The 26,578-nt window shown below is 27.3% G+C and overlaps 7 protein-coding genes and 4 non-coding genes across 13 annotated transcripts; 6 read left to right on the forward strand and 5 right to left on the reverse strand.

Annotated features, from left to right (window-relative positions):
* Positions 1 to 32: 32 nt before the first annotated feature.
* Positions 33 to 5,457, reverse strand: LOC145743745 (zinc finger protein ZPR1-like). The gene is made up of 10 exons (XM_082561781.1): positions 5,328 to 5,457; positions 4,949 to 5,110; positions 4,527 to 4,688; positions 4,177 to 4,263; positions 3,888 to 4,009; positions 3,305 to 3,434; positions 2,892 to 3,013; positions 2,305 to 2,461; positions 2,108 to 2,225; positions 33 to 1,167 (listed from the first exon to the last, which is right to left on the reverse strand). Exons 1-10 carry the CDS (start codon positions 5,439 to 5,441, stop codon positions 1,019 to 1,021), a joined length of 1,323 nt encoding a protein of 440 aa, XP_082417907.1. The 5' UTR covers positions 5,442 to 5,457; the 3' UTR covers positions 33 to 1,018.
* Positions 5,458 to 6,515: 1,058 nt separating this feature from the next.
* On the reverse strand, positions 6,516 to 6,587 carry Trnaa-ugc (transfer RNA alanine (anticodon UGC)). The gene has a single exon. It is a non-coding gene; the product is annotated as a tRNA-Ala (tRNA).
* A 372-nt stretch (positions 6,588 to 6,959) lies between these two features.
* Trnas-gcu (transfer RNA serine (anticodon GCU)) lies at positions 6,960 to 7,041 on the forward strand. The gene has a single exon. It is a non-coding gene; the product is annotated as a tRNA-Ser (tRNA).
* Positions 7,042 to 7,044: 3 nt separating this feature from the next.
* Positions 7,045 to 7,116, forward strand: Trnaa-cgc (transfer RNA alanine (anticodon CGC)). The gene has a single exon. It is a non-coding gene; the product is annotated as a tRNA-Ala (tRNA).
* A 481-nt stretch (positions 7,117 to 7,597) lies between these two features.
* Positions 7,598 to 7,685, forward strand: Trnay-gua (transfer RNA tyrosine (anticodon GUA)). Its single transcript is given in 2 exon segments — positions 7,598 to 7,634; positions 7,650 to 7,685. It is a non-coding gene; the product is annotated as a tRNA-Tyr (tRNA).
* Positions 7,686 to 8,665: 980 nt separating this feature from the next.
* LOC145741465 (serine protease HTRA2, mitochondrial-like) lies at positions 8,666 to 12,345 on the reverse strand. Its single transcript, XM_082559059.1, has 8 exons — positions 12,032 to 12,345; positions 11,685 to 11,799; positions 11,397 to 11,511; positions 10,952 to 11,038; positions 10,580 to 10,783; positions 10,113 to 10,257; positions 9,821 to 10,001; positions 8,666 to 9,372 (listed from the first exon to the last, which is right to left on the reverse strand). Exons 1-8 carry the CDS (start codon positions 12,303 to 12,305, stop codon positions 9,204 to 9,206), a joined length of 1,290 nt encoding a protein of 429 aa, XP_082415185.1. The 5' UTR covers positions 12,306 to 12,345; the 3' UTR covers positions 8,666 to 9,203.
* Positions 12,346 to 12,353: 8 nt separating this feature from the next.
* On the reverse strand, positions 12,354 to 14,223 carry LOC145741466 (box C/D snoRNA protein 1-like). Its single transcript, XM_082559060.1, has 2 exons — positions 14,101 to 14,223; positions 12,354 to 13,728 (listed from the first exon to the last, which is right to left on the reverse strand). The coding sequence occupies exon 2, from the start codon at positions 13,689 to 13,691 to the stop codon at positions 12,609 to 12,611; it is 1,083 nt and encodes a 360-aa protein (XP_082415186.1). The 5' UTR covers positions 13,692 to 13,728; positions 14,101 to 14,223; the 3' UTR covers positions 12,354 to 12,608.
* Positions 14,224 to 14,442: 219 nt separating this feature from the next.
* LOC145742861 (tetraspanin-13-like) lies at positions 14,443 to 18,587 on the forward strand. Of its 2 annotated transcripts, none has more exons than XM_082560689.1 (8): positions 14,443 to 14,551; positions 15,084 to 15,167; positions 15,554 to 15,632; positions 15,932 to 16,020; positions 16,236 to 16,316; positions 16,657 to 16,794; positions 17,148 to 17,279; positions 17,604 to 18,587. In XM_082560689.1, the coding sequence occupies exons 2-8, from the start codon at positions 15,108 to 15,110 to the stop codon at positions 17,676 to 17,678; spliced, it is 654 nt and encodes a 217-aa protein (XP_082416815.1). In that variant the 5' UTR covers positions 14,443 to 14,551; positions 15,084 to 15,107; the 3' UTR covers positions 17,679 to 18,587. The 2 variants fall into 2 exon arrangements, with proteins under 2 accessions (XP_082416815.1, XP_082416817.1); XM_082560691.1 differs by lacking the exon at positions 14,443 to 14,551 and adding an exon at positions 14,883 to 14,983.
* Positions 18,588 to 19,613: 1,026 nt separating this feature from the next.
* Positions 19,614 to 20,874, reverse strand: LOC145742863 (histone deacetylase complex subunit SAP30L-like). The gene is made up of 2 exons (XM_082560694.1): positions 20,695 to 20,874; positions 19,614 to 20,424 (listed from the first exon to the last, which is right to left on the reverse strand). Exons 1-2 carry the CDS (start codon positions 20,814 to 20,816, stop codon positions 20,199 to 20,201), a joined length of 348 nt encoding a protein of 115 aa, XP_082416820.1. The 5' UTR covers positions 20,817 to 20,874; the 3' UTR covers positions 19,614 to 20,198.
* Positions 20,875 to 21,505: 631 nt separating this feature from the next.
* Positions 21,506 to 23,036, forward strand: LOC145741479 (uncharacterized). The gene is made up of 4 exons (XM_082559075.1): positions 21,506 to 21,657; positions 21,841 to 21,900; positions 22,318 to 22,463; positions 22,731 to 23,036. Exons 1-4 carry the CDS (start codon positions 21,619 to 21,621, stop codon positions 22,843 to 22,845), a joined length of 360 nt encoding a protein of 119 aa, XP_082415201.1. The 5' UTR covers positions 21,506 to 21,618; the 3' UTR covers positions 22,846 to 23,036.
* Positions 23,037 to 23,909: 873 nt separating this feature from the next.
* Positions 23,910 to 26,406, forward strand: LOC145742862 (Parkinson disease protein 7 homolog). 2 transcript variants are annotated; one of them, XM_082560692.1, is made up of 6 exons: positions 23,910 to 24,125; positions 24,668 to 24,829; positions 24,953 to 25,103; positions 25,684 to 25,740; positions 25,805 to 25,839; positions 26,124 to 26,406. In XM_082560692.1, the coding sequence occupies exons 1-6, from the start codon at positions 24,039 to 24,041 to the stop codon at positions 26,301 to 26,303; spliced, it is 672 nt and encodes a 223-aa protein (XP_082416818.1). In that variant the 5' UTR covers positions 23,910 to 24,038; the 3' UTR covers positions 26,304 to 26,406. The 2 variants fall into 2 exon arrangements, with proteins under 2 accessions (XP_082416818.1, XP_082416819.1); XM_082560693.1 differs by having other exon boundaries at positions 23,911 to 24,125; positions 25,684 to 25,839; positions 26,124 to 26,245.
* The last annotated feature ends 172 nt before the right edge of the window (positions 26,407 to 26,578 follow it).

Genomic DNA, 26,578 nt, shown 5'->3' on the forward strand with positions numbered 1-26,578 from the left:
AGTGTAAATGTTTAAAAACAAATTGGGCTTTAAATTAAAAAAAAATTGGCACAGTTTTTTAAAATTTTTCCAAAAAAAAGTTTTATGTAACAAATATATCAAATACTATCATAACTAAGTACAGTTTATTTTACAAAAAAAATGTTGTTTTATTTAAACTTAGACCTAATTAGGTTCTAAAATTTTAATTACTCTTAAAATTGAAATTAGTTGATGTTATAAACATGCTTATTTACACAATACAGTAGACAATCAATATATACAAAAACTATGAACTTTAAATGTACTAAATACCTTATAATGAATATCACAAATATTACAATTTAACCTTTAAAAAAAGGTAAACTTCTTACAAAATATGAGATCTAAGATGTTATAAATCTTTTTAAATTTAAAATTTGACTGCCAAGAATGAGAGAATAAGTTTTAAAATAACACAAATTTTTAGCTGTTTATACATTTTTTGTAGTTATTTAGATTACTTTAATTTTTTAACAAATTTACAAACTAAATGTTAATGAATTAGGTTGAAAAGTTGGTCTTTCTACATTTTTAAAGTTAAAATTATTTAACAATTTTTTTTCTAAAACTAATAGCTTTTCTCAATATAAACAAGAAATAAAAAGTACGTACAAGTTGATAGAAATGTCACCTTATTAAGAATGTTAGGATTAACTTTTCTACCCAAAACTTACCTTGAAATATTTACGGAATATAGTTGTAAAAACTTATAACAGAAAATTTTTAATTAAACTTTAAAGAGTTTATAAAGTATGTTCAATCACCTGCATAAGCTTAGAGCATAGGTTATGACCACCAACACAAAAAGCAGTGGTTATTACTCTTAAAATAAAAAGCAAAGAGCATGGCCGCTAAAATGTAGAGCAAAGCTTGTAACAAAGAATGAAAAAAGTTTTGACCTCTTTAAAGTAGAAAACAAAATAAAAAAATTTAAGAGGAAAAGTTATGATCACAAAATGGAGAGTGAAGTTTGTCACCACAAATCATAGAGCAAGGGTTATGACTCATTATAATTCTCTGTTTTCATATCGTTTAGTCCCAACATTTCATTTTGTTCAAAAGTACGCTCGTATATTTCTTGGGTTAAGCGGGGGTCAACCTCAGGGCTGTAAAGGTCTTGAATGTAGCTGTTGTTGTTTGGGTCATCTGAAAGTTTGGGGATTAAGATCGGATTTAATTAAAGTTTGTTAAACACACGAGGGAAGAACACTTTCTACACCACCATGAGGGCGTGGGTTTAATCCCCACTGATCTCATGCTGTAGCTCCCTTGAGTAAGGCGCCATAAACGGTGCAAACTCCTGCTGAGCCAGCACTTAATCAGCAGCATAATTATCGGCAATTATAATCTATAATATCGTAAACTGCCACAGGCAACTCGGGACTGGGTCGGAGTAATTAATGATACTCTCTCTATGTTTAAGATAAAGATATATACAAAAAAAAGCAACAAAAAGTTTTATCCTTATTGTTGCTTGATAATTAATCTGTCAAAATGTTTTTGGCAGGAGTTAACACTGTTTATAGCACCTTACTTTAGGGCCCTACAGCGTTGAAGTGGTGGGAATCAAACTAAAGATCTCATGTAGTGAAGCCAAGTGTTCTGACCACCACATTATGTGACATTCAAATATTAACAAGATAAATAACCTGTTATAAACTTAAACCAAATACTTACCTGTTTTTGTTTATGATCTTATTTTTGATTTTAAAAGTTAAATACAATGTTTACCGGCAGCGTGGTGTAGTGGTAAGAACACTTGCTACAATCCCCACTGATATCATGCTGTAGCGCCCTTAAGTAAGGCGCTATAAATGGTATGAACTCGTGCTGAGCCAGCACTTAATCAGCAGCAAAATTATCGGGCAATTATAATCTATAATATCCTAAACTGGCAAAGTTAAATTGAGACTGGGTCGGAGTAACTTATGTTACTCTATGTTTAAGTCGCGTATTTTACCTTCCTACATCGAGGATAAAGATATATACAAAAAAAAATTTGAACAAACTAGTAGGCCTTATAAATATGAATTATGACCAAATCAAAAAAAAGTAAAATAATATTAAATTAAAGTTTTTAACCCACCAAGAATTAACGTGAAATGAGTGTTTCCCTTTGCAAATGTTTCCAGTGTTTCCCCCACACTTTTTAATTTGTTTTCTTTCTGGCTGTCACCTCCAAGAAAAGGATTTGAAGTGACCAACTTAATAGTTAAAAAAAGACAATAAAATAAAAACAGATTTTTCTAAAAATGATCCACGAACAAATACAACACAACCCACCAGGGTTTTTAGGTCCATTAATAATCCCTCAACTGTTGTGAACTTTCCACTGATTGCCATCCCTCCCATCTCTAAATCTAACTCCGGTATCTCGATGAAACAAGTCTCGGATTTCAACACATCTCGGCTAAGATCAATGCTATCCGAGACTTTGAGGCTGTAAAGAAATTGGGAAAGATGTAAGAAATAAAATATTAAATACAGATGCTTTACGAGACTTTGAGGTTGCAAAGTAAGCAGTTACATATATAGGAAAGGAATAGATAATATATATACAGATGTTCAAGTCGTTAAAATCTAAAAATATAAAGGACAGCAAACAAGTCTACCTTTTAAAATAAAATAGTAACTGATGTACTTAACCTAATGTAAAAACAAATCTACAAATATTAGGGCTTGGTGGATACATTAGTGTTTGTCAAAATCCATAACCCTGCAAAAATTTTGTCATATATTGGGGGATACCTCTAAAATTTATAGAAATGGACCCAACCCATTAGGAATTAATGCTATTTATTAGTTTAATTAAAATCCATTTGATACCGTACATTTTACCCCATATTGAAAAACAAATTTCTCTAACTTACGTAATTTTTTTGCCTTTAGGTTCAAACCCCGACCCTGATTTGACCTCGTTATTTTTGTAACCACAATTCTCACACGAACTTGCAAACAAAATAACTTCTTTAAAGTGAGGAATGTTCACCGACTAAAAAGTATTAAATAATATTTTTAGTTGATTTTTAAACATTAACAAATGATAAACTGAAGTTAGTAGCGTGGTGTAGTAGTTAAAACCCTTGGCTTCACTACATAAGGTCCATGGTTTAATCCCTACTGCTTTTGTGCTATAGCACCCTAAAGCAAGGCGCTTACGCTATGAAATCAAATAAATATTTTAAAAAAATATATAAAAAATTTTGGCAACTTTTTTAAAGTAGAAAATAATGCTAAGATCTAAAAGCTGTAAAAAAAACTGAACAAAGTTAACAAAACCAACCTTCATATTAGTTTGATTTGGTGCTTTGCAGTTTGAACAATTTGTGTTAAAAGATATAACTTCGTTCCTTAAATCTAATCCTTTATGAGGTTCTGGGATTCCCTGTTCATTAGATTCTTCATTTTCAGGTCTGTGTTAGAATAAGTGTAAAGGTTAGTTTTACTAATTTTGACTGATAAGTTTGACAAAAAATAAACTTAGAGAAACTATGCCAACATTTCATTAATAAAATGATTGTTAAGTTAGTTTTAAAATTTTAATTGGTTTATGGTATGGGTAAAACACTATGACTATGTGGTAAAATGGAAAATATGACAATAAAGTATTTGGGTTTATAAACACATTTTGTTTGCAAAAAAAAACAATTTAAAAGTAACTACAATGCCATTATACAAATAAATATTGAAGTTTTGTTAATAAATCTTTTGTAGATTAAAAAAGTATTTGAGAAAATAAAAAAGGAAAAAAAAAATCATTTTTCTCATCTCATTTATTATTTAATTTTTTTGTCATTTTAATGTGCAAAAAGTTTAATTTAAAAAAGTTTAAAAATTTTATTTTATTCCAAATACTTTAAACTCACTTAATACACAAAGCCTCATCTTGTTCCTTGTTCCTCTTAAAATGTTTAATCTTCAAGTTTTTGTCCAAACTTGGAGCGTTCGGGTTTTCAATAAAACTATTTCCAGATGGATCTTCTATTACCTGGAGTTAACATTTAAAAGATTTTAATAAAGCTTGTAGTTTTTGTTTAAAAATTTAAAAAAAGTAATAGTTGTAAAGTAAAGGGTATTTTTATTGTCGTTAAAAAAGTAAAAATAGTTAAAAAAAAATTTTTTTTTAAATTAAAAATTAAAAACTAATTAACTCACTAATGTGAAAGGCTGGTGTTCCAACAAAATAGTTTTCATTTTTTCAACAAATTTCTCTATTTTATCAGCAATCTCAGGGTGTAAGGCCTAAAAGAAAACAAAAAAAAATTTCTTCAAAACAAAATTCTTTACTTTGAGTTAAATTATTTATATATAAGTAATTAAATATTACTTTGAAAAATAACAAAAAACGGCAAATAAAAATCAATACTTGTAACTTTAAACTGACAAAAAATGTAAATGATTTGGTTTTCCAAAAAACATATTCCATTTGATCCTTTTTAAAAGGTCCCACTTTTCTGGAACTTTTCTTTTAAAAGTCCTACTTTTTAAATACAACAATTTTTCACCTTTCTGACAGGTTGTTCGAACATCAATCCTTCGATTGTTCTCTGAATTATTCCCTCAACTGTTGAGAAAGTTCCTTTTTGTGTCGATGCAGGGATCTCAAACTCCAGTTCTGGGATGAGGACTTTTGCTGAGTCAGCACGGATGACTTGTCTGTTCAAGTCCTGGAAGAAATTAGGGATAAATTTATAAAAATTATAATTAATTTAAATGATTGTTTGATATTTCTGAATTTGATTTTAGGAAAAACTTTTGCTACCAAAAATGATTCCAATATCAATTTAAAAGTTTCTATAAAAGTTTTACATAAAAATTTAAGATTAGTAATAAATAAATATGTAAGTAAAAAAAACAGTTTTAACAACAAATGTTAGGTGCTATTCCAAAATCACTAGACATTTAAATGAACTGTTTAAAAACTTACTTCAACGGTTTTAACACTTAAAGTTAAGGTGACTCCTTTTTCCTGAATTTCGTTTGCCGACTGGATCTCGTTATTGGAGTAATTACAGTGCTCACATCGGAACGAACTTATTATCACTTCTTTGTAGAAGGGAATGTGTACCAACAATAATTTGGTTAAACCCTTGAAAAAATTGAGTAAAAAGATTTAAAGTTTAAAATTAAAAATAAACCATTTTGAAAAAAAAACAGTAAAAAAATGAACGAAAACCAACAAGTCTTTAAATGTTAGAAAAATTAACTAAAAAAACTAAGAAATAGCATGATAGAAAAATTTGCTAAATAAGCAAATAAATAGTAAAATTATAAACTGTATTGGAATATAAATATTGTTTACTTACATTATTCTTACAGTTAAAACACAGACTTTCAATCTCAGTAACTCCTTCGCTATCATTCTCTCCCGAGATTGGAGCAAATATTTCCTCCTTGCTTTCATTTACTTCACATGCCATGTTTAAAGTAACACTAAAATCTAAATATTAAAATAATTTAAATTAGAGACAATATATAGAAAACTGAAGAATGCTTTGTGATGGTTTAATGCACATATAAACTGGCAGCGTGGTGTAGTGGTAAGAACACTTGCCACAACACACGTGAGATCATGGGTTCAATCCCCACTGATCTCATGCTGTAGCGCCCTTGAGTAAGGCGCTATAAACAGTATCGACTCCTGCTGAGTCAGCACTTAATCAGCAGCTTAATTATCGGGCAATTATAATCTATATTATCCCAAACTGCCACAGGCAACTCGAGACTGGGTCGGAGTAACTGATGTTACTCTATGTTTAGTTCAAGCATTTGACTTTTCCACATCGAGGATAAAGATATATACAAAAAAACGAGTCTGCTAGAAACGTTTTGTACATTTCTAAAACAATATAAAACCGTTTAAAATATTTTTTTTGCTGTTTAACTATAGTAGCCTACTTTATCAATGCGCGAAAAACCAAAATAAATAAAAAAAAAAATACTTCAAAGTTATATTGAACAGTAAGTTTCTCAAACTAATTACATTCTTTGGTATATTTTAGCTTTTTGTAATAGTTTGGTCTACGTTTAACGGTTCAAAGTTTTTTGCTACAAAACTAACAAATAAATCACATTTTTATACGCAACTATTTTTAAAACAACATCAACATGTTTACTATATTGTTATTACGTCCCAAATTGCGCAACATAACAAAAGCGTTTTTCTAAATTCTAGAATATTACACACACATGGGTTTACTCTATTATAAACACGTGACTTTGTCTGTGACGTCAATTTTCGTCGACATTTTTTTATTACGCAATAATGATTTGTTTATGAAAGTAGATAAACAACAATTAAACGAATCAAACACTCATTTAGTTACTCAATATTTTTTAAATAAAATAATGAATTATATAAGACATTCGTATTAAGTTCCGGTATTAGAAAGGAATTGTATATTTATAACTTAAAGTATTAAGTAAAAATCAAAACAAAGATAAAATATATAAGCGATTTGTGATCTGGTTATATTATATCAAAAATAAAAACGTGGAGATGCCGGGGATTGAACCCGGGGCCTCATACATGCAAAGCATGCGCTCTACCACTGAGCTACATCCCCAGTCGAGATTATGTCAACGAGATTAGGTACTGGACGGAAGGTTCAACTGTTTGAAGTGGTACTTAATATTAATTAATAAAATTTAGAATAACATAATTTAAAAAGCATATTTGGTTTATTTTTAAACTGTTTATTTATATCTACGTTTAAAAATGAAAACTTTTGTTTTATTTTCTGTTTTCTTCCTTTTTAAACCGTTAAAAATTAATAAAATTTAAACTAAAAATTAAATTACATTTTAACAAATTAATTTAGTAATTTTTAGTAAAAATTATTGAGTAGGTACAATTTATATTATTTCTATGCAGTAATTTTACACGCCAAATAAAAGCGCTACCAATATGATCGTGTTTTAGCATCGCGTTCCCGACCGACGAGGTGGCCGAGTGGTTAAGGCGATGGACTGCTAATCCATTGTGCTCTGCACGCGTGGGTTCGAATCCCATCCTCGTCGAGTGGGGATGTAGCTCAGTGGTAGAGCGCACGCTTCGCATGTGTGAGGCCCCGGGTTCAATCCCCGGCATCTCCATGTTTTTGATTAATGTTGTTACAATTTTTGTTTAACTTATTTTCTGCAATTTTGTTAAATTTAATTAAACTATTAAACTATTATTTTATACAGTTATAATGGTTTTTAAATATTCCTTTTTATACCTGTTAAACTAAACGGATTTAAAATCGCTACAAGACTAACTAACAAATACCTAAAGTTTTAACGTCATCAATTGACTAATTACAATTAAATTGTTTTTTTAGCTAGTTAGGCACTTTAAAATGGCGTCATGGATAAATATATACATTTATTTAATAAATAATATTAATTTTTTAATAAAAAAAAAAATTTTTAATAAAAAAAAATATTTAAAATCTTTGTTATTTAGGGTAAAACAAATTAAAAGTTTTATTTAAAAAGTAAAAATTTGTATCGAGGATAAATTAAAATCAAAATTAAGCGCGTGTTTATCAAAGCGCTCGCTCTAAGTACGCAGTTTCGCAGTCGTTTGAACGTCCCTTCGATAGCTCAGTTGGTAGAGCGGTGGACTGTAGTTGCTTACAATAGAAATCCATAGGTCACTGGTTCGAATCCGGTTCGAAGGAACTTTTTTATTTTTGTAAATTTAGTTTGCATTTTAGTTTTTAAGCTAGTTTTAAATAATAAATAACAATTTTATTATTACTTTTAAGGTAAATTTTTACAACAACTGGATATGGTCAAATTAAAATGGCTTTTAAAATTATTTTAAAGATATATTGCAATAAAATTTTAAATATTGGTTTTGAGTTAAATAAATCGTCTATTTTTTTCACGTAATGTTTACTATATTTATTTTTGTGGCGTGTTCATTTCTAAAGTTATTTTAAAAGCTATTAATTAATATACTCTAAATAATTCTTTTAACCTATTATAGGCATATATGTTTTATTATAACGTAATTTAAATAATATTAGTTTAAGGAGCTAAAAAAACGGAGTTTAAATTTAATATAAAAACGAAAAAGAAAGCGCCCGATAAGGGACTTGAACCCTTGACCGTTGGATTAAAAGTCCAACGCTCTACCGGCTGAGCTAACCGGGCTACGTTTAAAATCTCGCTTAAATACATAGTAGAAAAAAAGCGCAGTGATTGAAGTGGTTCTACAAACCACGTGGTCGTAATTTTAGGCAAAATATTACAAGGGTCGCATGTGGTATTTTATGAATTTATGTGAATATTAAATTGTACTTAAATAGTACAAAATTTTTAACTTTTTATGTATTTGTTTTTTTGCATATTTTTAAATAATGATTTGTGGTATAAATAAATTTCTATTTTTCAAATTTTGGTCAAACGAGCATTTACAATTCCACAAATAATTTTGAAATTTATTTCACTAGCTTGTTTAAACAAATTTTAAATCAATTTTTTTTATATTTTTAATATTATAGAAATTTCTAATATTGGATTAATATACAAAGGTGAAAAATCAATTTTCAAGTAAGTGTAATAATTCTAAATCTTGGTAAGTTAAATTTAAATTTTGACTTAAATTTATTTTGCTTCTAAATAAAAATGCGATATTAAAAAAAACATGACAGTTCTTATAACTTCTTAACAGTTTACTAAAAAAAGTACAGATTTTATAAAGATTGCCTCACAATCTCAAAATCCCAAAAAATCAGAACCAAATTAAAAAATTTGGGTCAAAAAATACAAAATAGCAACACAATAAGTAAAAAGATTGAAATGTTTGATTTCAGTTTAAAAAAGTCAAGAACTACTAAATATAAATTATAACAAACTGTATATTTTGAAGAATATTTAGAAGAAATAAAGATTTTGTCAATTTTTATTGAATTATGTTATAACAGTACCTTAATTATTTGGTTCTGTAGAAAAAGTATATTTCAAAAGTTTTGTGTAGATTTTTTTAAAGTTTTTTGACTACAATAACAATATAAAGAAAAAAGTTGTTATACATTTTTTCGAAAATGATGATAAGCTAATTTTTAATTAAGTTTTTAAATCTTTTATTAGATTTTAATCATAATTAATAATAAACTCTTCTAATACAATTTTTTTTCCCATAATTTACCAAGTAAACGGGGGTCATGACAGAGTTGTGCACATTAAATGTGTCATGGGTTAATATCCTCGGCCTCGACCCGCATCACCATTGTGGCACTACGCCTGCGCACGGTCACGGTTAGTGATTTTTGTTGTCGTAATATATCAAAAACATCTTTGGTTGAGCGAACATGACGACCGTTAATACTAATTATGACATCACCATCCTGTATTCCAGAACTAAATATTTGGAAATTAAGAAATTATTAAAATGATAGAAAAACAAGTTTAATATGCTTTGAAACTTTATAAAGCAAAAAAACAAATTGATTAAATAACAAAACTGAAAAATGCACAAAGTTAAAATAGAAACAAGTCCAGCAGGGTGGTATACTGGTCATGGCATTAAATGAATATTTGAAAGGTCTCGGGTTTAAGCCTTACCAATGCCACACCATTACCCCTTAAACCCGGCATATCCAGAAAGCTTAAGGAAGTCACAACACCACACCCTTACCCCCAAAAAAGGATTTTGTTTTTAAATATCAGGTTTTTAGTTCGAGCCACATCAACGTTATACTATTCACCCATGAACCAAGCTGTTACGAATATTTTAAACATGTCATCCTTTTCCAATAAAAAATTAGAAACCTTTAACCTTAAAGTGATATAAAAATAAAATACTTACTTATATGCTGGTGAGTGAGCTTGAACTTGATGAACTAAAACCCCCTCGGTCACCCCTAGAGGAAAGTTGGAGTTTCGTTGTCGCAGTTGAGCGCATATATCCGGGGTTAACGTCAACATTGTAATTCCTATCCATCTTCGGGTTGAACCCGATGCCCGGAAAGGGGTCGTGTGCGATCGACCTTAAAATTCAGAATTTTTATTCTGACAGTTAAATTTTTGTTACTATGGCAACTGGTGACCAAATTTTTGTTGCTATGGCAACTGGTAACCACATTTAAACAATAATTTACCCCTGCCATCTAGTGGTATATGGTTCATGAATTCTTTTACGAGATTAACAGGGATGGCAAACCCAATTCCAGCTCCTGCCATCATCGTGTTTATTCCAATCACCTGACCATCCAAGTTAACTAAAGGGCCTCCTGAGTTACCAACCTAGATGAAAATAAATAAGGTTTTTTGTCAATTTATTGATATGAAAAGACCAGCTTTACAACACGGTTTTAATATAAACTTGATTGGATTTAAATGGGTAAAGGTTTAATTTATTTAACCCAGTATATTTTACAGGTACCCACTTTTTTTTTATAATAATTTAGCAATTGATAGATGACTTGGGCAAAATTAAACAGTAATAAAATTTTACTAAAGGTCTTCTTAATATAAAACAAAAAGGGCAGCGGAGCTAGAACCTTATTTTAAAATGCCCAATGTCTCCAACAATACTATATATAGCAAATTTAACATTTACACTTACATTAATAGTTGCATCAGTCTGAATATATTCCATATCACTTCTCTGCTCACCCCTTAACCCCAAGTCCTCCCCATGTCTTGAGATGTTGCTTATTATCCCTGCTGTGACCGTGTTTTTGAGGGCAAGGGGGCTTCCCATAGCAACCACCCACTCCCCAGGTCGAAGGTCATCGCTACGTCCAAGGGGAATAATTGGAAGGTTGTTCTAAGGTTAAGGTAAAATAAATATCAAGTATTTTAACTTAGGATAAGTTTTATGAAAGATATAGAATCTAAAGTAAAACAATTTATAAAAAAACACAAATATATAAAAAAATTTAGGTTTATTTGAATTTTTTTTATTTTAAATTGAAAAAACTAAGTTTTTACTCACACATTCAATTTTAACAGCTGCAATATCTCGTGCTTCATCGATTCCGATCACATAGCCTTCGTATTCACGACCGTCCTGAAGTCGAACCTGAAACAAATTTTAGGGTTTTACATTTTTTTAGATTTAACTTCTTATTGATTTTATTTTTATTTTTTTAATGGTTTCACATTTTATTAACACAATACATTTATTTTAATATTTTGTATCCACATGTACTTTAACAAGTTGGTTTTATTTTGTATTAGCAGAATAATTAACAGCAGATACATTCTCACTAACACAGCTTGCCAATATTCTTAAAAAATCAATACAACTCATGAATTATTAACCACATTTTAATAAATATTGTAAACCACCTAAAAAAACTAAAAAAAGCAAGTAACATTTAAAAATTAGAGTAAAAATTAATATCATAACAAATATTTGTAAGTGAATGATAACAAACCTGTAGTCTGGATTGATTGGCTACTACATGGGCGTTAGTGATTATAACTCCGTTCGACTTTACAATAAAACCTGACCCATTAGAGATCGGTATTGCACGCCGGGTGAAGGGAATACTGAGGGGGTAAACACAAATTGAGGATGAACTTAAACATTTTTAAACTTCTGCTTGAACGATTTTAGAGTATTAAGTGAGTGTAAATTTAAACAAAAAAATTGTGAATAAAATATTAAAAAATATAAATATTTAAAAATAAAAATTGTTTTTAAAAAATTATTTAAAATTTACTTTTTATGGCGTTCAATATAAACTACTGCAGGTCCAGTTGTTTCCACTACATCAGCAATAAAATTATTATTTCTCCTTCTTGGTCCCCCTCTGTTTGTGTTTGGAGGTCTACTTGCTGAAATGTACGGAAAAAAATCAATATATTACTTACAATACCATCATACTATACAAACAAAAAATATAAACATCTTTACAACAGCAAAAATAAATCAATTTTAGTATAATACTCTAAAAATAAAGATTAAAAAAATAAAACAATTGAGGCAATAAAAAGTATTCCTAGGGTTAGACTGTAATAAAAGACTTAGATGGACAGAAATTTTATGTAAAATAAAACAATTTTTTACCAATAAATGGACTTCTTGGATCTGGTTCAGCAGCATTTGCATTTTCATTTGATTTGAACCATAAATACGAGGTTAATAAAGCTCCAGCTGGTATTAAACCCCATATATATTTGTGATTGTTTTTTTTGTTTGAATTATTTGAGTATTCTCGATATAATATTGGTTGTAAGTTTATTGATGCAATTTGTAAAAGTTTTTTGTCCGGTGTTAATTTGTTGCCATGTTTTTGAAATTGATGTCTCCATAACTTTGTGAGAATTCGTCGTCCAGCCATTAACAATTTTAATTCATCAATATAATTTTAATAACTTTAATCTAAATGCTAAAAAATGATTGTTGTTGTTAAAATATTGGCAGTAAAAGTATAACAATGAACATAATTTTATAATCAAACTGAAACAGGATTTTTGTTAAAATTGGTAAAAGAAATAGGAAAAGAAAATTGTTTAAAAACCCAAAATTGGTTAACGTATCAAGTGGACTTAGAAGACATAATAAAACATCAGGCTAAAATAAACCAAATAAAAATCATTCTTGACTAATTGTAAAGTCAAATTAGGGTTAATTATTAATATTTTTATTCACTTATGTCAATTAAATTATTCTCAAATTGAGAACAATTCTCTGCAGACACAACATAAATTTGAGGAAACTCAATCACTACTTTTGAGTTTAAATTAGATTTTAATCCAAGTTTTCCATCCAATTTATAATATTTTACTTTATTAGCTGGTTGGTCTAACTTCTTCATATAAAAACTCAAAGTTTTCCCAGTATATTCATACAACCTTGAATCATACAATTTTGAACCCAATTTAACATCAATAAATTTCTGAACAGCCTCATTTAATGATTTTTCTTCGTTTAATTGCTTCTCAAAAATTGTGGTATAAACATCATTGAAAATCCATTCTACTCGCCATAAGAACTGCTTTGAACGTTTGCAGTAAAAAGTTGTATTCTGTTTATGCCTTGAAAAACCGTACGGCAAAAATCTTAAGTCAATGTTCATTTGTTTTGATTTGGAAGCCTTTAAATTCATCCCAGAATATTTTAAATTCTTTGAGTTATCATTATTTACTTTAGAAGCACATCGATTAACTTCCTCTAGAAAATAATAATCGTTTAATAAATTTGATTCCTGAAAGTTCTCTTTTGCAACATATGTTGTTTTGCATCGAATTCCATCGCAATTTTGTTGTTTTTTATGAAGTTTCACGCAGGCCACACTACATGTTCTTGTTAAACATTTCGGGCATTTATATTTTGCATCAATTTCTTTACAAATCCAACATTTTTGAGAAGTCAAATTTCTTTTTTCTGTTTCCATTTCATTTTCTTGATTGCAATTATCTTCAATACGAATGTCGTTGTTGTGATTTAAATTTTGGTCAATTTTTTTACCATTTTGAGAATTTAAATCATTTTCATTGTTTAATTTTTTCAGTATTTCATTTTTGTTCAAGTCTTTGATAATCCCATTTTCAGGTTCCATATTTTCATTATTTAAATCATTGCCCATATGATTATTATTTCCATTAATTAAACCAAATCCTGTTTCCTTTAAATCCAAATTATTTTCAATTAAATTTTCCTCAAAACTTTCATGATTTGAAATTTCATCTTCCGAGTCAGTGATCACAAAATCTAATTCATCCATCGTTGTTAATTAACAACTAATTATTATTAATTAATTTCTAACAAAATTTAAAAATTGTTAAATGATAAATAAAAATAAAACAATAATATTATTCTTAAAAAAAATTGTATTTATTTACAAATCTTAATTTCTAACACAAAAATTAAATATTCGAAATATTAAAGATATTATTTAGTTAACAATTATTGTTTTAAGTTAAACACATATTACGACAAATCTAAAAAATGTTTCCATCTAATTGTATTGGCACAACAACATGAAACATTTTATTACTAATTAAAAAACAAAAACACAAAAATTACGAAAGACCGGCACAATTTACAAATTAAATCGTTTGTATTTTTAGAAAGTCTTTATTTAACAGTTTAAAGGCATAAATATTAAATAAATCTTATAAAATTTATCAAACCTGCATGTATACGAAGATAAGGTGTACTAAAAAAACAACAACAGTTGCTTTGCAGAATAACCTGCTTAATAAACAAAAAGCGGAACTATAAAATTGCACCATACTACTCCAATAAGTTTGATTGACAGGTGACGTCACGAAAATGTGGTACAAGGGCAAGACTTTTAACTTTTTTGGCTTGTTTTTAAAAAACATTAAAAATTAGTTTAATAAATGCAAAAATTATTTTTTTTTTGTAAATTTTAGTTTTTCTAACAATATTGTAATTTTTAAAATGTTTTTGTTGTTATAAAATTAAAATATTTGTAGTGCCACGCGCCACAAAATTTAAAATCTGTGGCACTTGACTGCGTGTCGACCAGATTTATGTATACAATTGTGACGTCACTATCACGCGACAGATTTATTGAAGATTTTTGTACGAAATTAATTTAAAGAAAATATTGAAAAGGTAAGAAATCAATTTTAGAACAATTATTTAAAAATTATAATATCTATCTTTAGTTAAAACGTTATTTAGATATTTTAAAAGCTGACTTTGGACTTTTCAAAAGTGTTTACGTGTTGTTTTTGGTTTCTTTGTAACGTGTAAAATTTGTTGTTTTTAAGTTTGTAAATCTTTTGTTAGAATATTCAAAAGTTTTTACAATAAAATAATTTGTAAAATTCAGTTGTATATCTTATATAAATATTTAAAAATTGTTACTATAAAATTGTCAAAAGAATTAAATTTTAATAAACCTTTTTTTAATTTATTAATTTATATATTTTTGTGTATTTAAAAGCAAAAACTATAAGTTAGGATATAAAAATTATAATTTTGTTGTATATATATATATAAAAATCTGAAGTTAATATTTTATAGAATTGACATATTTATATGGTAATGTTTAAAAATGTATTATTTTTTTATCTCAGCAAAACTTTTATTTGATGACTTATATCAGGTTTATATAACTTTTAATTTTTGTTGTTAATTTTAGAAAATATAATTAACAATCTTGAAGATGTGCGGGGGATTTATTTGTTCCAAAAACTCGTTGGCAGCTTTAAACGTCTTGTTTTTGGTAAGTTTAGAAGTTAAAAAAAAACATAAAAGAATTTTTAATATTTTGAGTTAAATTTTTGGTATTAACTAAGTTTGAAGATGCTTTTAATAGTGTTTTATTTTGGTAACCTTAAACATATTGGATGCATATTAAGTTAATAAATTGTTTTAATGCAGTTTTGTTTATATTCTAAATGAAGGGGTATTTTTAAGGTTGTGTTATATATAACCTAAGCAAAAGGATATAAATAATTTATAAATAACTTATATATTAAAATAATTTTAAATTTATTTTGTTGAAGATTTGAAATACCATATTCTTACCAATTAACATTAGTGATGTTTTATTTACCTTGTTGAAATAAATATTAAATGTTTACCTAATGTGGACTTTAAACTTTTTAGTTGGTCTCCTTTTTACTGATTGGAGTTGCTTCTTATGCCAAAGCTGCAGCAGTTATTACATCTTTTCAAATAGTTGGAGGTAACTCTAAAATTAAAAAAGAAAATTTTTTCTATTATGTTTTTTATTTAAAATAAAAAACATAATTGTAAATCCAATTTCACGGGATAACTTTGCATTCTTATTGATTACTGTCGTCTTTAGAATTTAGTAAAAAAACATTAATATTATATAACCAACCATTCTTATTTATTATTAAAAATAAAGTGTAAAAATTCTGTATTCCCAATAAGTTTTTGTTTTAACTATGAAAACAAATCCAGTTTTTTATAAATGTGATTACCAATACATTTTTGTTTAAAGTTATATTTATGTTCCAGGTATTATTGCATCTGGAGTTTTTCTTTTCCTTGTTGCATTCCTTGGGTTGATTGCTGGCACAAAACATCACCAAGTTTTGCTCTTTTTTGTATCCTTATAATTTATCAAATTTATAATTATTAATTCAAACTCTTAGATAACTAAAATTAAAGATTTAAAACTGTTAACTTTCCATCTTAGTTTAAAAGAGTAAGTCTTAAAAAAATTATTTGAAAGTTTTAACTTAATAATTGTTTCATATTTGTTAAAATTATTATTAAAACTGAATAAATTGATCATTAATTTCCTTAACCCTAACTACAGTATATTGTAGTTTTGTTTCTTATTTTTGTCATACAATTTTCAGTTTCAATCGCCTGTCTTGCTATATCTGAAACTCAAGTGGTGAGTAACATTAATTTTTTTTTAAAGAAGAAATTATAAAGAGTAAAAACATGTTTTTAACTAACAAAATTTAACTAAATTATTTATTTTTTATATAAATAAATTTCCATTCGACTTTAGTTTTTATTGTAAATAATGTTGTAAATCTTAAAAAATGTAGAATCCTATTTTAAATTAATTTTTTCTTGCTCTTAAAACTTTACTGTACTTGCCCATTCTTCTTACTTTATGGTCTTAAACTTTTTGGTCCTCTAAAAAGTAATCCATTTTTGTAATTTAAATACTGCTTAAATTTTTTACCGAATTTTAAATAGATAAAATTTATTTTTACAAACTTAAGGAAACAACTTTGAGTTCAATATGGCACGCCAACACATCATTGACTGAACAACTGATTAAAAATGCTGAGATTGGATTCAACTGTTGTGGATGGAATGAAATGGACAACATGACACTCACTTATGATGTTTGCAAAAAGGTAATAATACTATTTCAACTATTGTTTAAAGTAAATATTATTTGATTTTCAACTTGTATTAAGACAACTGGTTGTAACATAATGGTAACAAATTTTGCTCATAAACCAAAAAAAATAAGTTTTTATGAAACGGCTTATTAAATGAATAATTTATTACAGAATATTTTTTTGTTATTATTTATCAATCTTTATTATGTATAAATTACTTTTAATGTTGTTCGAAAATTTAGAAAAACGTGCCTATTGTAAAAAATTTTAAACATATTATCGATTTAGTAAATAATATTTTTTAAGACTTTTTTAACTTAAGTAACTAATTTATAAAATATGTAAACTGATTTTTTTCCACACAGAATGGAGTCTGTGATATAGACGGGAAACCAAACTGCACCACATTAGTTTTATGCGGAACTTTTATTCCACAAACAGTTAGTGGAGTATTGGAGGCAACTGGGGGGATTGGATTGTTTTTCAGTTTCACCGAGGTATTATTTTTTGCTTAAGTTTTATTGTTGCAACTGGTCAATAGCCAACCCTACAATCAATCTTTTAATTGTTATAATATGGTCGCAACTTTTAACTAATATTTGTCTGCAATAATTTACCCGCACACCACAAACAGCAGTTTTATTTATGCTATATAAATTAGATATGTATATATATCATCCACTAACCTCCATTATATATAGATAACTTATGTATTATTCTTTATAAATGTTTTACATTAAAATCCCTTTACAAATAAATTTTTTTTTTTAAATTGTCATTTTTTTATCCCTAGGTTTTTAACTTATTTTTTTTCTGTTTAGATGTTAGGGGTTTGGTTGGCTGTTCGATTCCGTAACCAAAAAGATCCACTGGCCAACCCGAGTCAGTTTCTATAACAATAAAAAATTGGTTTCATTTTGCTCAAAAAATAGAAAAGAATAAATTGCCTGAAAGGATAAATGGTCAAACTGTTAATAATTTATTACCATATATTAAAAGTTTTATTAGGTTTTTATTTTAAAACCAATAAATATACACTAACCATTTACTTAAAAAAAAACTTGATATTAATAACTTGTGTTATATTGACAACATTCTTACAATAATTAAAGTTAAGGCTTTATGCAAATACTTCTATTAACATGAGATTACTTAAACCAAAATGTATTTACAGAATTTAAATTTTAAACTTATTTTTTAACTGCCTATTTTACTTTGCAATTGCCCAATTAGATAATGGTACATCTTATACATTAATTAATATTAGAAAATAATTATTTAAATTGTGAACTATTTTAAAAATTTATTTAATGAAGCTAAAAAAACAGAATGGATTTGTATATACCTAACTACTTAATAATACTTTATTATTTTTAATTTATTTGTATAATTAGTGCAGTAAATGTATTTTTATTAAGAAATGTTTTGCAAAATGATGTTGCTGAAAAGTAAATTCTTTTTAAGTAAGGAAAAATATTAAAATTGTGTAAAAATTTTGTTAGATTACCTGTACAAAAATTGTTTTTATAAAGCACGAAAATGACTTTAATTAATGTGCATTTAATATTTCTTTTTTTATGTAATATGTGTTTTTAAGAATTGTTTTACAAACCTCCTAAAACATCCCTAAGTATAAAAACCAATAGAAAATAGAAACAGATAATATTGGAAAAATTAATTAAATTTGCAGTATATTCAATTGTAGGTGCCAATAATAATAGCTGTAGGATATAAAGTAGTGTTTTATTGTATGTTAAAACTGTATATTGTGTTTTAATCTATAAATAGAAAGAATTGTGCAAAGATTATTTGTGATTCTTTTAGATTTAATGTCAGGTTTAAGGATTTGTTTATAATTATTATTCAGCTATATTTATAACTTGTTTTAATATTAAGAAAAAATTTTTGTAGAAAAAATGTTTTTGCTATTATTTTTTTAATATTAAGTTTAGGTAAATATAAGTTTAAATGAAATAAATAATATTTAAATTATTTATTGTATGCATAGCTTTTATAATCTTTTATTATCTATAAAAAAGCAAAAAATATATAACAACGAAAAAGAATATAAAAAATTATGTGAAAGGTTTTAAAAATATTTAGTAACAAATAAGATTTTTTTTTCAAACAACATAAAATCTTTATAACATAAAATCTTTTTTTTTATGTATATGTTATTTTCACATAAAAATGTTAAATTAAAAGTTTTAATAAAATGTTATTTTAAGGGAATACTGTTAAAAGCAATTTACCAAATATTCATTTGAATGAAAGAGACATTTTACTGACAATTAGACATTTTTTATTAACACCTCTTATACCAATATTCTTCTCTGGAATATTAACCATTGATTGCTATAAATAGTAAAAGTTGTTTTTAAATTAAAAAGCATGGAATGCGAAGTGATCCAAGCCCTTGCATAAACTTTCAACTTATGTCAAGAAAAATAATAAAACACTGAAAAAACTCAAATAACATCGACTTCCATTGATGAAATATATTTCCCCGGAATCATTGCAAGACCCAACATTCTCGGTTCCTCTTTACATTTATCCTCGCTGTAGTGCAAATATTCATGCGCAGACCCCAGTATCACATTGCGGGTGTTGTCCGTACATAAAAACTGTCCGATAAGTGTCCGTCCATCAGTCATTTTAATTTTCATTGTATGTCCGAGCCATTGTGAGATAGTTTGACGAGGATCCATTAATTTTATTTTAGTTTAATTAAATTCTGTCTAAAAAAAAAGGAAAAAAATTTTCATAAATGTAATTCAAAAGTAGATTTTAAGTTTTTATCATGTAAATTTAAATAGTTGCTAATTGTACACTACATAATTTAAGGGTACATGTGTAACATAAAAGTATGTTAACCATCTACTTAGTGTTGTAAAGTCAACTTAAACAGTTTAAAATTTGTTTATAAAAAATTATAAAATATTTCATTAGGAAACTTTGTTTAAGAAAAAAAAACTTGCGTTAAATGTGAAGTGATAACAGAAATAGAGTTACACTATAATAATATTACAGCATTGCAAAACATAAACATTTCAAAAAATGCAAAAGTAACTTTGAAAAAAAATTACAATTCAATAACACACCACTTATGTTTTTAAATCTGTAAAACTTTATATGATTGATAGTTTATTTTAACTTAAACAAATTTTTAAAATAGTTGTCCTAAAAAATTTAATTCATAATAATTTCAACACAAATTTCATATTTGTACTTAGGTATATTAAACAAGGTTAGTTTAACAAGATAAAGCTTAATATCAGGAATTTTTTAACATCAACTTCTTGTAGTGTAGTATTAAAATTAACATTTGAGCTTCACCCTTGCTTAGTAGGACAACATTTGTTCAAAAAAAACAAAGCTTTAAAAATTGAATTTAAAAAAGTCATGATATTTATATTTTATTTGTCACTCTTTGATCTACTATCTCTTGAATAGGGATCATCACTGTTATTATTTGTTTTATTGTCCAATCTATTCCGGTTCATCTTAACCATGTAAATAAAATAAGTAACAGCCTCCTTTTCATTTACTTGCATACTTCGGAAATGTTTTCCGACAGATTCTGATAATTGAGCTTTTGTTAAACCTTGTCGAGTTTGCAACTTGAAATATCTTTTGTATCTTCTGTAAAGTTAAAAAGATGGCAATTACAATTTATAATATTCCAAACTACTACAGGCAATCCAAGACTGGGTTGGGGTAACAGTTGTTACTTTATGTTTGGGTCGAGCATTCGACCTTCCCACATCAAAGATAAAAATATATACAAAAAAATATGCTTTTACATGTATTTAATTATTTTAATTTTTTTTAGTGATTATAGATATCTGACTTATTTTGAATTAACTATAACAGCTTAAAAGATAAAATTCAAATTAAAAACGTAACGTTTACCTTAACGTATTCATTTGAAGTTGTTCCAAAGCGACCTCAGGATATTCATGATTTCCATCCCTGTCTCCACTTTCCTTTCTTTTCCGCTTCTTGCTGACGTGAGACCCATGATCCAGCGTCATTTTGAGTTTTATTTAATTTTTTTTCAACAAAAACTCAAAATTTAAGTTTTATAAACAAGTTGTTTTGTAACCGCTGACCCATAACTGATTTAAGGGTTCAGCTGATAAATTTTTTAAACTTTTTTGAGTTAAATTTATTTAATGGAATGATAACAGTGATAATTTTTTTAAATAATTTTTTATAATTTATTAATTTTTATGGGAATAAAAACCTGATTTGGTTGATAGTAAAAATCATAACAATTTTCTCACGCTCACCGGCATTTCCGATTTTGTAGTCCAATCACGTGCATTTACTTTGCGCATGCGTGGTATGATATCCCCTTGAAACCTCAACTGTATGGAAGTTTTAAAGTTTAGTTCTTCGACTGTTTTATTCATTTTCAAATAAAATAAATGCTTAGTACTTGAATTTTATATAAAACTTTGTTAATTTGTAAATGTTTGTTTTATGTTTTTTATTCAATTTGTTAATTTTTAGCTTATATAATAAATAATAGCGTGTGAATGTCGCGTATTCGCTGGTCTATTTTTTACGAACAGTACGTCTATAAAAAACTAACTGCCTAAGCTTAATAACTTAGTTTTTAAATTAAAACGCTGTTATTTTAACACTAGGAATCGGGTAGTTTGTTAATTTATAAGAAATTGTTAAAGAATTTATTTACTTCAGTGACGTGGCGAATTTGTAAATTGCAGATATTTATAACACGTAAAAATTATGTTAAAAACTCATTTTATATTTTTCAGTTTCTTAAGTTGTAATTTTTAAGAGCAAATATAACATTTAAAATCTAGAAACATGTTTTGTACTAGAATCACATCTGCTTCCCCAGCTCTCGTAAGTTTTAAAATGTTTTAAAAATTATCAAGTTAATAAAATTGTTTAAGAAATATAAGTTATTAATTATTTTTGTATGTTAATAAAATTTAATGGTTATATCATATTGGGAATAAATTAAAAAAACAAACATTTATTAACAAAGTTATAACCTTTATCCTCATCTTATTAATTTTTATTTAGCTCCGAAGCCTTCGAGCTTTAAAACCATCAACATGTGCTGCTCTTAGACCTGACATTGTGGTATATTGATACTATTATTATATTTAGATCAATATTTATGTATTTTACTATTTTTTTTATTGCAAATTAAATTGTTGTTGTTAATATCCAAGGACAAGTAACATTAAAAGATTGTATTAAGTTAAAACTTAACTTATGTTTTTATTTTTGCCATTAAATAATTTGTATAATGAACTAATTCTACAAATATTAAATTAATTGATATTTTAAGGTCCTTGTGTTTTCTATTATTTTAAATTAAATTTAGGGCTGTTTAGTTGCAGTATGATTAATATTTAAAACTTGTAAACGAAGCTAAAGTTAAATTAAGTGGTTTTTAAATAACTAAATTTTGTATATATATATAACAATATATGATTTGTATTATATAATATAATGTATAGGTCTATATAAATAAATAATTTATTTTTGATTTAGGCACGCAACATTCAAACTACCACCACAAAGAATGATATCGACTCTGCTGCCAAATTTATTGGTGCCGGTGCTGCAACCGTCGGTGTAGCTGGTTCTGGAGCCGGGATTGGAACTGTTTTTGGAAGTTTAATCATCGGATATGCAAGGTTAGTAACTTTCAATTGTGATTTATTTTTGGTCAAATTTCATGTGAACGAAATAGCACCTTGAAGTTTAATTGGGTTTATTTAACAGTTATAAGTTTATAGTTAAGTTAATTTAATATTGGGTAAATAATTCAAGATTGAGTTGGGGTAATAAAAGTTAGTTTGGGCAGGGTTGGGGTAACAAATGTATTAGATTAGGCTATAAAGTCTGTCCTTATTTTAAATAGTACAATTTAAAAATTTTGCTAAAATTAAATTTTTTTGCAGAAACCCAAGTCTCAAACAACAGCTTTTCTCCTACGCCATTCTTGGATTTGCTCTATCAGAAGCTATGGGACTTTTCTGTCTTATGGTCGCATTTTTGATTCTTTTCGCTCTATAAACATTAACAAATTCAAAGGTTCTATTTATACGTGCCAACTTTTTGGTGCGTTTTATGATTTATTTTGCGTTCCAAAACCTGTACCAAAATTTCCAACTTTATTGGATTTAATTTTTTTTTTATAAATTTTAGGATAAAGTTCACTAATTGTTGGAATAAAATCTGCGTTTAAAAAACTTTTGTTGTATTTTGTAATGTGTGGTCGACAGTTAGTTATGTGGTCGACAGTTAGTTATGTGGTCAACAGTACAGATAAAAATTAGATATTGATTAAATTTTAAACCTCGATATATAAATACAAGGCTTAATTTTCATTTCAAAACTGTTTTAAGTTTTTTTGTGTGTTGGTTAAGAAACTTACTTTTCATCACCAATAGAATAAGTAAAAATAATCCTTTTATGATCCTAAATCTATGTTTTAGTAAGTTACAGGCAGCGTGGTGTAGTGGTAAGAACACTTGCCACACCACCATGGGGTCGTATGTTCAATCCCCACTACTCTCATGCTGTAGTGCCCTTGAGTAAGGCGCTATAAACGGTATAAACTCCTGCTGAGCCAGCACTTAATCAGCAGCATAATTATTGGGCAATTATAATCTATAATACCCCAAACTGCTAAAGGCAACTTGAGACTGGGTCTGAGTAACAGTTGTTACTCTATGTTTAAGTCGGGCATTCGACTTTCCCACATCGATGATAAAGATATAGGCTATACAAAAAAGGCGAAATTCTACAAAACGTTGAAAATTGCAAAATTTTTTTTAAATGTTCTTTTTAGTAACCTATAATAAATAATTTCTACTGAAACGAAAATAAGGAAATCCCGGCAGCATGGTGTTGTAGTCAAAACACTTGTCATACCACATGAAGTCAAGGGGTCGATTCCCACTGCTTTTATGCTGTAAAGCCCTTGTTAAAATCTTTAAAACTGTATAAACTCCTGCTTAGCCAATACTTTATCAGCAGTTTAATGGAAATTATAATCTATCTAACATCTCAAACTGCTAAAGGCAACTTGAAACTGGGTCGGGTTACAAATGTTAGTTTAGGCTGTGAAGTTGGCCTTTTTACATCGAGGATAAAGACATAGAAAAAAATCATTATTAAATGAAATCAAGCGTGTCAATACTTTTCTCCCACATGTTTTTGTTTACGTTTAGTTGAAAATAAAAATTTAAAAATTTTAACCCAAAATGTCGAAAACAGCGCTAGTTATAATTACTGATGGATCGGAGGAGATGGAAGCTGTCATTTGCATCGATGTTTTAAGAAGAGCTGAGGTATTTTTACAATTGTAAACATTAATCTGCTGACTTGTTTTTATTTTAGAGTCATGTATTGTTGTTTACATTCACGTTTACGTTTACAAACACTATCTACCGCATAAAAGCAGTTAGAATCAAACCCAGGGCTGTACCGAAAGTGTGGTGTAGTGGTCAAAACACTTGGCTTCACTACATAGGGTCCTGGGTTTAATTCCCACTGTTCTCTTGCTGTAGCACCCTTGTTGAGTAAGGTGCTATAGGTAGCTCCTGCTGAGCTAACACTTTATTAGGAGTTTAATTATTGCGCAAATATAATCTGTGATGTCAACACAAGACTAGTATAGGATAACTGATGTTACTCTATGTTTAGTTCAAAATTCCAACATTGTCAGATTATTGAGGATAACTAAATATAAAAAAATTAGTAAAACCAAGTGTTTTATTTATTTTACTATGCTGCATGCATTAAGTTAAAGACAAAGTGCAAAGGGATGTTAAAAATTTAACAAAAACTAATTTTTAAAAGTTTTTTTTTTAATTCTTGTTTTTTACATTAGGTTAAAGTAACAGTTGCTGGATTGTGTGGATCTGACCCAGTCACATGTAGCAGGCAGGTAAAGATTGTTCCAGACTGTGATATTGGAACGGCAATTAAGAATGGACCTTATGATGCTGTTATAATACCTGGAGGTCTACAAGGGGCAACTGCTATGGCTAAAGTAGATTATTGTTATTATTAAATATTGAATTTAAAAAAGTATAAAATCTTAAATTATATAAATGAAAAAAATACATTTTTAAATTTTGTCAAAATTAACAAAATAATTTATTTGTTATTTTAGGCCGAGAAAGTAAAAGAAATTTTATCTGACCAGGACAAAGCAAAAAGGGTGATTGGGGCTATTTGTGCGGGCCCCATTGCTCTTAAATCACATGGGGTTGGCATTGGGGGTCAAGTTACTTCTTACCCAGCTTTAAAGGACAAAATGGAAGGTAATGATTTTAATATTTTAATTTTTAATTGTGCATCAGTTTTTTAAATTAGTGAATCGTTTTTACCATTATTTGAAGAAAAAATTACCCAAAAATGGCCCAGGCAATCAAAAATTGGGATAATAAATCATATTAGATTTCCTACAAAACTTTTGTGTGCACATTAACTTTAAGTTTACAATTTTTTATAAAGTTAAGTTTAGGACTCTAAAGCAAACACAATTCTAAAATAATTTAAAATGATTTGTTGGTTCATGCAAAAACGTTGCCTGTTACAAAGTATTTTTTTATGATTTTATGGCTGGTTGTTTAACAAGTTGTAACATTTTATTTTTAATTACAATACAATGTATGGCATGAAATTTTACATGAGAGTCTGGTGTTTTTTGTGACTTGTAACAATAATGCTCTAAGACTTCATCCTTATTTTTGGCAATTGGTTTATTAACTTTAATATCTACTTTAGACTATAATATCTACTATACACTATAAATTATCCTGCTAAAATTAACTTACATTTATTATTTAATAACATTTATGCAGAATATAAATAACATATGTTTTTTTATTTTGGTATCAGGATACCAATACAGTGAAGCAAATGTGGTGAAAGACAACCATATTATAACAAGCAGAGGTCCTGGTACTTCATTTGAGTTTGCTTTGAGTTTAGTTGAAGCTCTTTGTGGAAAGGAAGTGAGGAACAAAACAGCAGCTCCAATGTTGTTGTAAAAAGGTGAGTTTTTGAATTTATTGATTGTTCTTATTTTAAAAATCCAACTTTATAGATTTTAAGCGAAGTTCACAAATTATTATTGATGTTAAAAAACTTGTTATTTTTTTGATTGAATTTTTTTGATTGATGTAAAAGTGTTTATTTAAAGTAAAACTAAGTGCCTGCAGTGGGAATTGAAAAAATGGTGTTTTATATTAGGTTTTATTTAAGTTTGGTGGTGTGGCAATTATAAACTTTAATTAAGTTGTGAAAGCTTTTTGTCATAATTTTATTTTTATTTTTAGAAAACATTTTGGTTGATTTCCAACGAATTTAAAATCTTTGTTCAAATAATTGTCATTTGTATTATATTATATTGGGTTTATGATGTCACATCACCTTACTTATTATTCATAATTATGTTTTTTTTTAATTATTTTATTTTATTTAAAACTTGTATAACAAGAACTTTAAGTATCCAATAATTTTATTGAAAAAAAATATTTAAAAGATGTAAAAAAAATTAATTTTTTTTAAATTTTGCAAATTTTTTTAACAGATAATTTAAATAAAAAAATATTAAAGTTGAAAAACGTAAAAACTGGATTGAATTTTAAACAAAACTTTTACAAAACTAAAAAAATGTAAAAACCTGAAAATTTGAAATTCAATTTGTTAATTAGTGAATAAGTTAATGTTAATTTTACAATGAAAAACCTATTTAAATAAGCACAAAAATTTAACTAATTTGAACAAGAAA

Source organism: Corella eumyota, chromosome 2 (genome assembly GCF_963082875.1).
Source record: "Corella eumyota chromosome 2, kaCorEumy4.1, whole genome shotgun sequence".
In the NCBI taxonomy this organism is placed as follows: domain Eukaryota; kingdom Metazoa; phylum Chordata; class Ascidiacea; order Phlebobranchia; family Corellidae; genus Corella; species Corella eumyota.